General features: G+C 39.7%; 1 protein-coding gene across 2 annotated transcripts in view; it reads right to left on the reverse strand.

Moving 5' to 3' along the window:
• Positions 1-10968, reverse strand: part of LOC127659643 (centromere protein I-like) — a 31740-nt gene extending 20772 nt beyond the window's left edge. The window contains exons 1-3 of one of the 2 annotated variants that reach the window (XM_052149552.1): positions 10723-10831; positions 10374-10491; positions 6762-6899 (exon numbers count right to left, since the gene is read on the reverse strand). In XM_052149552.1, coding sequence (XP_052005512.1) covers positions 6762-6899; positions 10374-10377 — 142 coding nt within the window. In that variant the 5' untranslated portion in view covers positions 10378-10491; positions 10723-10831. Of the gene's footprint in view, positions 1-6761; positions 6900-10373; positions 10492-10722 lie in introns of both variants that reach the window. The other variant, XM_052149551.1, reaches the window with a different exon arrangement.
• Positions 10969-11718: the final 750 nt, after the last annotated feature.

Below are 11718 nucleotides of genomic sequence, written 5' to 3' on the forward strand. Positions count from 1 at the left end.
GTGCCAGAGTAGCAACTGGTCCTTTCAACAGCCAAACCGATTGACGATAACACATGGAAGACACAAGTAGTGTTAAGACTGATATGCTCGCAGAGTCCATTCTTGAGTGTTGTGACAATCGTGCAGATCAATTGGCTTTCACTGTGAAAGGCAGGATTGAGTATTATGGCCGGGATCTACATGCTGCAGACTGTGTTTACCACCACTTATGCAGTAGTAGTTTTCGTAACGGATATAACATACCGATGCAGTTCCAGAAAGACCCAGAGGCAAAGCGCAGAAAGTCTGGCCGGCCCAAAAATGAAGATCAGGAGCAGGCATTCATGAAAGTTTGCTCTTACCTCGAGAGTAATGATGAGGAACAGTTGACAATTACATATCTTTGAGACAAAATGAAGGAATCTCTGACAAACCCAGATTCTGAACCATATGGATATCAATACCTCAAGAGAAAATTGAGGGAACAGTACCAGGACAATGTACATTTCACTGAAGGGGAAGGCCTCCATGACATAGTGACAATAAGAGAGAAGACATCACAAATACTACGATCTTATTTCAGCGAACAAGAAAAGGATGAGGAATCCCAGAAACAAGCGATCATTCAAACAGCTGCACGATTGATCAAAAGTGATATCAAGTCCAATGTCCCATCCGTTACGGATCAGTATCCGAGCACAAAGTCACTTGAGCTTAACTCTGCCCTTTCGTTTGTTCCCGAGACTCTTCGTACACTTTTGAATTGTCTATTTGTGGGTAAGGAGACAAGCCAAAAGGTTGCAGGAATTGGACAGGCAATTGTCCAGGCAGCACGACCACGTGCTGTGGTAGCTCCATTACAACTTGGCCTTGCAGTGCAGGCACATATGTATCGGTCACAATTCCGGGTGGATACCCTTCATGGAATGGGATTTGCTTCATCATACAAGGAAGTTTTGCATTTTGAAAAGAATGCAGCAGATTCAGTTGCCCCAGATATGTTAACGGATGACATAGATGTGCTGGACATGGCACTTCTTTTTGCCGGGGACAATGTTGACCACAACATCCTTACTATTGATGGTAAAGGGACCTTCCACGGAATGGGAATCATAACAGCAATCACTCCAGGGCAAAAAAAGGATTGTATCATTCCAAGGAGACACATTACCAACCTAGATTTTGCAGTGCAAAGTAAAATCCCAGTCATCGAATATCGCTTTGCGAAACATGTGCGCCAAACCATTGTGTTCAACGACCTCCCAGCACTGATCAACTGTGACAGAACAGTTGATGTCCTGTGGGAGCTCTCACTGAACTTCAAACAACAAACCCCAGGGTGGCAGGGAATGATGCATATCATTCATCAAGGACTAGAACATCCAGGCCAATCATCAGTTGTGTTCCTGCCAATGATTGACCTGTACTCTGGAGACAAAACGTGTATTTTGTCAACCTTGGATTTTGTTTGTGGCCTGGCTATCAAACACAATGCTCCATCCATTATTACGTTTGATCAGCCACTGTACTGGAAAGCAGCAGAGATGACCATGGATGCACCACAGAGTAGTCCCCTGAAAAGCATAGTCTTAATGCTTGGAGGTTTTCATACTTTTATGAACCTACTTGGTGCAATAGGCACACTGATGGAAGGCACAGGACTCAGGAACATTATGGAAGTTGTCTATGGATCAAATGCCGTCCAGCACATGATGACTGGAAAGTTAGTGCAAAGAGCTTTTTGTGGACATTTGCTGGTGGACAGATGTCTCAATCACCTGGTTGTGTCAGAGCTGCAGGAGGATGACTCACAGTTTGAGTCATTGATGAACCAAGCTGGAGAGATGTACTCATCCATGGTAATGAAAGAAACAAATTTGGAGAGTGCTGCAGCATCAGATATGCTGAACCATATCAAGGAAAAGGTGGACACGAAGAGGGCAGACCTTAGCACAAGGTCAAAAACCAGCCGGCTGTGGGTAAACTATCAGAAGATGCTGCAGAGAGCTCGAGCTCTGATCAAAGCAGATCGTACAGGATCTTGGAAGATGCACTTGCGCGCAATGTTGGACTGTCTGCCAATATTTGCCGCCGCTGGGCACTACAACTACCTGAAATCGGCATATTTCTACCTCCAAGAAATGTGCCAACTCGAGACCAGACACCCTGATGTACATGAGAAGTTTTCCAGGGGTTTCCATGTGATCCGCCGCAGCAACCAGTACTGGGCAGGCCTTAGCTCTGACCTTGTCATCGAGCAGACATTGATGCGATCCTTGAAAACCAGTGGAGGCTTGACCCATGGAAGTGGAATGACTGAAGAAATCGCGAGCATTGTGGACCATGTCTACACCCATCACATCTGAATACAACAACGCCATGCAGGAATTCAATGACCTCACCTACATGACCAGCGAGCAGCACAGAGAATCCTCAGAAGCAAGAATGAAAAGAGATCACTCTGATCTAGAAAAGATCAAGGAAAAGCTTAGCATTTACACACCATTCTCTCCAGACCCATCTCTGAGAAACATTGTAACTGGTGTTGTTGCCAAAGAGGAGGTGAATGTGCATGAGTTTGAGACTGTTGGCAATGAGATCATTGAAAAGATGATTGGAAAACCAGTTTTTGGAATATTCTTCAAACGGAAAGACCGAGCAAAAACCCTTGCAGATGACTCCACCATCAAAGTTGCCCAAGACCAAACCATTGATCCTTCTTTGCTGTTCCAACGGTTCCTGATCATGTCGAAAACTGAACAGTTTTCACTGGAAGATGTAATGAGCTATGAGCTCTGCTCATTTCCTGCAGCCCTGTTCGAAGGAAAGGAAATCTTCCATAAAGCCAATAAGCCCTACTAGCGCAGGCAGTCACTGAGTTCTCAAGCAAGAAATCTAACAAAACTGTCCTGGATTCCATCCCACCAACTGAGCATTATGTCCTTGACGGTGGCTCTCTCATATGCAGACTTTACCATACGCCATTATGGTAAAGCAACAGTCGTTTTTGATGGTTATAGCGAAGGTCCTTCCATCAAAGACAATACGCATCAGTGACGTGGTGAAAACTCTCACCCCATTGTTAACTTCAAAGCAGAGACTGAGTTTGTGGGAAGAAAGGATGATTTCCTTTCCAGATCTGGCAACAAACGAGAACTGATCAATCTTATGACTGTGGAGCTGGAGAAGAAGGGCTGCACTGTTATTAATGCATCAGGTGATGCAGACGTGGACATTGTCAAAGCTGCAGTCAAGGCCTCAGAACATCAGCCCACAACCTTGATAGGGGAGGATACAGACTTACTCATTCTTCTACTCTACTATGCTGGGACGAATAATAGAGGCCTCTATTTTCTTTCAGACAAGTCCAAAGCAACTAAAGTGTACAACATCAGTGAGATGAAACAAGTCCTGGGTACTGACTTGTGCTCCCAGTTGCTGTTTATTCACGCCTTCACAGGATGTGATATAACTTCACGCATTTTTAGTGTTGGCAAACAGACAGCATTCCAGAAACTTGTGAATGGTGAATCAACCATCCAGTCCTGTGCAAATGTGTTTCTGCTCTCTCATCAAGCAAGGAATGTCATAGAGGACTATGGGACCAAGGCAATGGCAGTGTTGTTTGGCGGAAAGAGTACTGATTCACTTGCCTCTTTGCACTACAACCTTTTTAGCAAGAAAATCGTTACCGCCAAATAATTTGTTACCCCAGAACGTCTGCCTCCAACTGAGTACTCAACCAAATACCACTGCCAAAGAGTTTACTTCCAGATCATGGTGTGGATTGGAAAGGAAGGTGACATGAACACAGTGGATTGGGGACGGAAACTGCTGGACAACCGGTTCCTGCCAGTTATGACCAGTAAGACTGCTGCCCCAGAAAGCCTCCTGCAGATGATCCACTGTAATTGCACAACTGCCTGCCGAACACAGTGCAGTTGCAGGGCATATGGACTACCATGCATGCCTGCATGTGGACCATGTCATGTTGGGAATTGTGAGAATCACTATAATCAACCTCTATGGGAGGAAGAGTGTGACGACTAATGGTAAATCTAGTGAAGGTCACAGTACAAAAAAGTATAAAAAATAAACCAGAATAAGAGGAAACAACTGAGTACAATAGAAAAAGATATGTATAAATAAAAAATATTAAAAATATATAAAAAACAAAAGGCAAAAAAAAAAAAAACGCATTATAAAAAATATAAAACAAATATAAAAAAAATAAAACACACAAAAATAAAAGGGGTTAGCGGTACTGAGCCTTCACGTGACAGCCCTGTTTTGACTAATTTTACAGTGCCACACAGTTCTAATGAATTTATTCATTATTGGAATCAAAAGAATGGTTATGAACCACAGAAACCACCAACACTAGGCAAAACGATATGAGAAAGGAGAAATATATGCAATTACTTAAGGGAAATTGTACTTATTTTTCACATAAATATGCTTGTAACCAATTGCTTTAATATATAATTGTACTTGAAGTCACTTATCTACCATGCAAATATGCTAATTATAATATTACATGGCCAAAACATGTATCAGGCACCAGTATTCCTGGTCTAGGAGGAATACAAAGGAGTAATGGTCATTTTAAGGACCTGATGGCCGCCATTTTGAAAATGGGGCCTTTCTTGGAGTCAAACTTTGGTAAACTTTTAAATACATCTGATATCACTGTAAACTACTGATAAACCATTTGTTAGAATTTTTTTGGGGTCAAGCCATATTTGCAGCTGACTACTAAGCAGAATGAGACACCTGAAATTTTGAATTTTGGATAGTTCACCCAAAAACCATACCATATGTCTTACTGTCTTCAGCAGAACACAAAGATTTTTTAAATAATATTTCAGCTCTGTAGGTCCATACAAAGCAAGTGAATGCTGACCAAAACTTTCAAGCTACAAAAAGGAGATAAGTCAGCATAAAAGTAATCCATAAGACTCAAATGGTTTAATCCATATCTTCAGAAGAGATCTAATCTAAACAGACCAAAATATAACTCCTTTTTCAATATAAATCTTGACATCAGCAGTCTCCTTGTTAATCTTGATTTCAAGCTTGATTACACTTCCTAGCGCCATCTAGAACTCTGCAAATGTGTCAAGCACTACGAAGTGTAATCGAGAAATCGTGATCATGTCTAGAGACTGCAATGGCAAGATACAGTGAAAATGTTTTTATTTTTGGTCTGTTCTTAGGGCTGGGCGATATGGCCAAAATTGTTACCACGATAATCTTTTTCATATTGTTCGATATTTATCACGATATACATTTACACATTGCACTCTCTTTTTTTTTATTTCAAAGTTGATGGAAGAAAAGAAAAAAATAATTCTAAACAGTCAAAATAGTCTCTACAAAACTGCACAGGGGGTCCAGAGACGGCAAAAGCAGTGGGGTCTGCAGCTTATGATCCTGCAGCTTATATTAAAATATTTTATAGTTTATTGTAAATTAATGTTAAAACATCATCTGTTTGTTCTGAAGCATAGTGACAGCAGTCCAGTATTTGTTGGAATATTTCTACATTAAAATAAAATATTTTTTATATTTCTTTAGATTCAGATACCCAAGTATGGGGGCATAGAAGCCCTGGTGACTGTGAAATGATGCTGAATTGGGGTTACGGGGTGTCCGGAGAGAAAATTTAGGAAACTTTTTATTACTTTTTTTATTAAAAAACATTTGTATAATTTCATTAAAGTGAGAGACTAGGCTACCAACTAGTATTTTTAGCCTTTCCTTATCCATTCCAAACATCAAATTAATTTTCACAAAATTAGAACAGAAATCGATTTGTTTATTAAAGGCTCGTAACATGCTGATTAATAAAGATAAAAGGTGCTTTGAAACCACGTTTACTCATGCGGCGCTTCATGTCTACACATATGCAGGGAAACGAGGCAACGCGTGTGGAGGGGGACAGGGCAGAAATTATGCATGTTTGGTGCTAGAGAACAATATTCAAGATTACAGCACAGAAAGGTCAGAGCTGTTGTCCACATCACTCTTGTTCTGTCGTGCTCTTCACTAGAGATGATGAGAGGGCGCAACGTTGTCTTGAAGTCTTGCGGTGCGGATGTAATCAATCCGGTGACCAACATAGCCTTATCGTTAGCAAGGCAGCTAGCATTAGCAAGTTCATTCAGTCTGACCCTACGTTACCACTGGCGCGTTGTGAGCGAAGCAGAGAGCGTTTTCAATTCATTCCTATGAAAGCAGAGCGTCATGCTTGCAAGGTGGATCATAGGATTGGCAGCGATGTGGAGCAAGCTCTCTGCTAGCGCTGTGAGCGCCTTTGAGTGCATTTCATCTGCCCCAGTGGAAACGCAGTATGAGAAAGCTGAACTGCTTGTGTTTTAGCGACACGTAGTAAATATCGAAAATTCCTCAAAAGCTTATCGTGGCTTTTCTTTATTGTGATAAATATCAATATAATTCTATCGCCCAGCCCTATCTGTTCTGTTTGCTTCAGAAGGCATTGAATTAAACATCTAGAGTCATGTGGATTAATTTTATGCTGCCTTTATACACTTTATGGAGCTTCAAAATTTGTCACCATTCAATTGCATTGTATGGACCTGCAGAGCTGAAATATTCTTCAGCAGAAAAATAAACACATCTGGGATGGCATGAGGGTGAGTAAATGATGAGAACATTTTTATTTTTGGGTGAACTATCCTTCTAATCATAATCTCATAAGTACAATCATGTTGTAAATTAACAAAATATAAAGTAATCTGTGCATTCTCCAGTTATTTTACCTGCATTGAGGCTTAAAGCCATGTCGAGAAGCATTGTGATAACCTCTGAAGAGAGACCATGACTGAGAGCCACTGTCTCCACAACCAACAGGTTCCTCTCCAGTTCATCATTTCCTCTGACTACTGTGCCAGCTTCCACTGTTCAATACAAAAAGACATATCTCAATGTACGTAGATGTGATACAGCACCTTATCAAGACACCCTCTCTGCTTAGTCAAAGAAGATCTAATAAAATTTACAGTTGAAGTGAAAAGTTTACATTCACATTAGCCAAAGACATTTAAACTCATTTCACATTTTCACAATTCCTGACATTTAATTGTAGAAAACGTGTCTTTGTTGTTCTTAAGCCATTTTGCCTCAATTTTGGAGGTATGCTTGGGGTCATTGTTCACTTGGAAGACCCATTTGCGACCGAGCTTTAACTTCCTGGGTGACGTCTTCAGATGTTGCTTCAATATATCCACATCATTTTCCTCCCTCATGATGCCATCTACTGTATTTTGTGAAGTGCACCAGTCCATCCTGCAGCAAAACACCCTATAAACTGATGCTGTCACCCCCACTCTTCACGGTTGGGATGGTGTTCTTCGGCTTGCAAGCCTCAGCCCTTTTCCTCCAAACATAACGATGGTCATTATAGTCAAAAAGTTCAATTTTTGTTTCATCAGACCAGAGGACATTTCTCCAAAAAGTAAGATCTGTGTGCCCATGTGTACTTTCAAACTGTAGTCCAGCTTTTTTATGGCAGTTTTGGAGCAGTGGCTTCTTCCTTGCTGAGCAGGTTATTTCGATATAGGACGTGTTTTACTGTGGATATAGATATTGTCTACCTGTTTCCTACAACAACTTCACAAGGTCCTTTGCTGTTGTTCTGGGATTGATTGATTGGCACTTTTCGCACCAAACTACGTTCATCTCTATGAGACAGAATATGTCTCCTTCCTGAGTGATGGCTGCATGGTCCCATGGTGTTTATACTTGCACACTATTGTTTTACAGATGAACGTGGTACCTGCAGGCAGCTGGAAATTGCTACCAAAGATGAACCAGACTTGTGGATGTCCACATTTTTTTTTTCTTTTTCTGAGGTCTTGGCTGATTTCTTTTGATTTTACCATGATGTCAAGCAACGAGGCACTGAGTTTGAAGGTAGGCCTTAAAATACATCCACAGGTACACTTCCTATCAAAAGCTAATTGTCTGAAGGCATGACATCAATTTCTGGAATTTTCAAAGCTGCTTAAAGGCAAAGTTAACTTGTAAACTTCTGACCCACTGGAATTGCAATTATAGTCCATTTAAAGTGAAACAATATGTCTGTAAACAATTGTTGGAAAAATTACTCATGTCATGCACAAAGTAGATGCCCTAAACGACTTGCCTAAACTATAGTTTGCTAATATGAAATCTGGTGAGTTGTTAAAACATGTGTCATTTAAAACTTGCTTTTTTTTTTAACCACTCCACAGGTTTAAACTCAGTGAATGTAAACTTTGGACTTCAACTGTAGGTCCTACTACTAACAAAAAATTACCATGTTATCTTAGTTACCTTGGAGAACAAGGTAAAATGCCATGGCACACAAATATGGTAAGCATTCAGTACCATGTCTATATCAAAGTACAATAAAAAAAAATATCCAAGTAATATTGTATTTTCATCACTATACTGCCACTGTACTTTTGTGTAACACCGTGTCCTAACTACACGCGACGCCGCGACACGCGATAAAAGGTATCTTTTCCATGTTAATCAGAGTTTTTGTCCTAACCAGACGCGACGGCGACACGCGAAGTTTCTAATTTAGAAACGGTTCCTATTTCTGCGACGTCGCGGCTGACAGATCCGCCCACACAGAGATCTCATTGGATGGAAGTTCTGCGTGTCATGAATATTTAATCATCAAACACGAACGGCGAGGAACTGATTGTCGAAGTTCAAAGGCATTCAATTCTCTACGATAAATCCCACAAATTCCACAAAGACATCAGGAAAAAGGATTCCGTCTGGAGAAGTATAGCTGAAGCATTGAATACACATGGTAAGTTAAGTTTAGACTTTCATCTACAGCGAATGAATGAATGAATGAATGTAGCATTTAGCTATAGTAGGGTACTAATGAGCATCAACCTGTGTAAAACAAATTCCGCTTAATTTTCAATGTAAAGTAGAGTGAATAGGCATGACGATTTGTGTCCCTGTATCCAGGGGTGTCATTCCAGACAATCTACTGAAATATTTTGAATCTTTTTTGGTCATTAATAATCTCAGGTGTTTTTTGTATAGTATTAAAATTGTTTCATTTGAGTTTGAATATAATTTTCCTTCCATCCATAATAAAGCGACGGGATGGATATGAATTTCCCTATTAACAAGATCGAATAAACTGATTGTCATATGAAGAAATTACACTGGTTATGAGTACACATTATTTATTTTTAGTTAAAGGGGTCATGACATGGTTTTTTTTATTGTATTATTATGTTCCCTTAGGTGCAATTATAGTATTAATGTTTTTTTTTTTAAGAAAAACTTTTAAAATCTAGTGATTTATGACCTTTTCCCACCCTGTTTCTCATCCTCTGATTCAAACAGTCTGTTTTGGGGGCGTTTTCCATGTAAGACTTCAGTGTTAACGCCCACTGTTATGATTGGCTAACGTCAGTGCCTATGTATCAATTATTGACGCCCCCAGCCAGAACAATATGCAAGTAAACTAAGTAAAAACACTGTGATTATTCATAATGAATGAAATTGCGCTTTAAAAAGTAGTTTAAAGTTTAAAATAGATTACTTACAGTTTGCGTCGTCGTTGTTCCCAGAATAGTCGGCACGGACTTATCTTTGAGCAACAGTTTTCTGGCAAAGCCAGCATCATATTGAGATTTGTTCTCAAAACAGTCATCCTTAAAATGTACAGAACAAACGCTTAAGTTAACACTGCCGTGACTGGGACGTCCGCAAAAAATAAACTGCATCCATTTTTCCCTGACGTCTGGATCTTTCGGCAGCTTATTCAGAGGTTTTGTTTGACCACAGCCAGGAACAGCACATCTGTGTGGCATCGTAATTTTCCTGTGCACAAGTAGTCTCTGTCAGAGCTCGCTGTCCATCGACTGAACACTTGTGAGGCGACGGCGATACTGAAATGAGCGTAGCTGTCTTGCGCTTAAAGCGTAGTTATCTTGTGCTGGAGGCGGTCATATGCAAACGCTGTTACGTCACTTCTAACCGACACGTCACTTCTAACCATGAATCCAGAACGAGCTGTATTTTGAGCTTGATTAAATAAATGATTCGTTTAGAATGGGGAGGACGTCTTAAAATATTAAACTTGCAGGACGTTTTAATGATACAAAGACCTCTTATATACCAAAAGATCAAGGCAAATTTGGTTTCTCATGTCATGACCCCTTTAAAAATAGGTCACTGTGCCACAAGCGATAATGGATAATTTACCTCAGATTTTGAAAGCATATAATATAGCGTTCAAACTGAATTCTATGCAAACATACAACTGTACTTCATAACAAAATTAGTCAATGAGTATATTTTGTTAATGTTTTGATTTTTAATAATGTTATTTCTTGATTTGATTATGTCCTTACCCATTTCCAATGCGAGTGCTGGCCAGCAGTGCGCTTTCACAGAGAGACTCCGCCCACACGCTGTTCTGAATGGCTGTGATTTTTGATTGACGTGTGGCGTCTCACAGTCGCGTGGCGTCTAGTGTAGACAGACACACTTGCTGTCGCTGGAATTTTATCGCGTCGCGTGTAGTTAGGACACGGTGTAAGAGACCACAGATTAAAAGGAATATTATTTACATCAAAAACTGAATTGCTTACAATACCAAAACAATTCCCTGTCCCATAGAACAGCAACATTTTGCCTACTGTAAAACTTGTAGTAAAAGCTGTAGTATTATGTTACTGATTATCGGCAGCACTCACTCACCCTGAGACAGATACTTTACCGCGAGCCTGAAAGGATCCGCCTCGCCTTGTCTTTTTTCTTTTTCCGCCAAACGCAAACTCCTGTTGCTCGAAGAGGACACTAATGAGTCTATTTCTCCCGACGGATCAGAGCCTGATCCCGTCAAGTTAGATAAATCAATCATTTTCGCCGCTACATGTTATTGTTGTTTCTTCTCACGCGTGTTTGTCACGGTCGCCGAAGAACCCCTTTCAAATCAAACGCCAAAGCTCCAGCGACCGTTTAGACATGCGCACTGGATCTCTTCCGGTGCTGACAGGAAAGCGAGTGAAATGTTAACATAAATGTAACATTTTATTATTTAAAAAATGTATCCCTGTAATTATCTTTATTTCCATTTCTTGATGATTGTGTTAAATGTTTCTGTTGTTTAAAAAAAATAAAAAATCTGTGGCTAATATGGCTAATATATACCAGCACTAGAAGATTGTTTCACTTGAAACAAAAAATCTGCCAGTACAGTAAAACAAAATACACATGTTAAAAATAAATTCTCTGAAAAACCTAAATATCTTATGCAGTGTTGTTTCTAAAACAAGATTAATCTAATTGATCTTGTTTTATAGATTTTTAGATATTTTACGGGGAAACAATACAAAAATTATTATCAAGAATACGATTTTTGCCCTAATATCAAAGTTCTTACTAGAAAAAAAAACAATTATAATCCAACGTCAATTTTTTTGGAAAAAAAAATATGATAGTGTCTGGTAACATGTGCATGTAAAATGGCTAGATATAAAATTTTAGCTTAGCCTAATGCTGACAATTTACACAAGGTTTATTTCTGTGTCTTGTGCTGCAAACGTACTTCAAACTTACTTCTCTTTCTGCTCGTATGAATGAAACACATCATAAGAAAGTGTTTCACCACTGTTCAAATGCACTTTGGATCACATCATTTATATGGATACATGTTTTCAATGGACTAAATATTAGATGAATCAAAATACTTTT

Source organism: Xyrauchen texanus, chromosome 19, assembly GCF_025860055.1.
Source record: "Xyrauchen texanus isolate HMW12.3.18 chromosome 19, RBS_HiC_50CHRs, whole genome shotgun sequence".
Classification (NCBI taxonomy): domain Eukaryota; kingdom Metazoa; phylum Chordata; class Actinopteri; order Cypriniformes; family Catostomidae; genus Xyrauchen; species Xyrauchen texanus.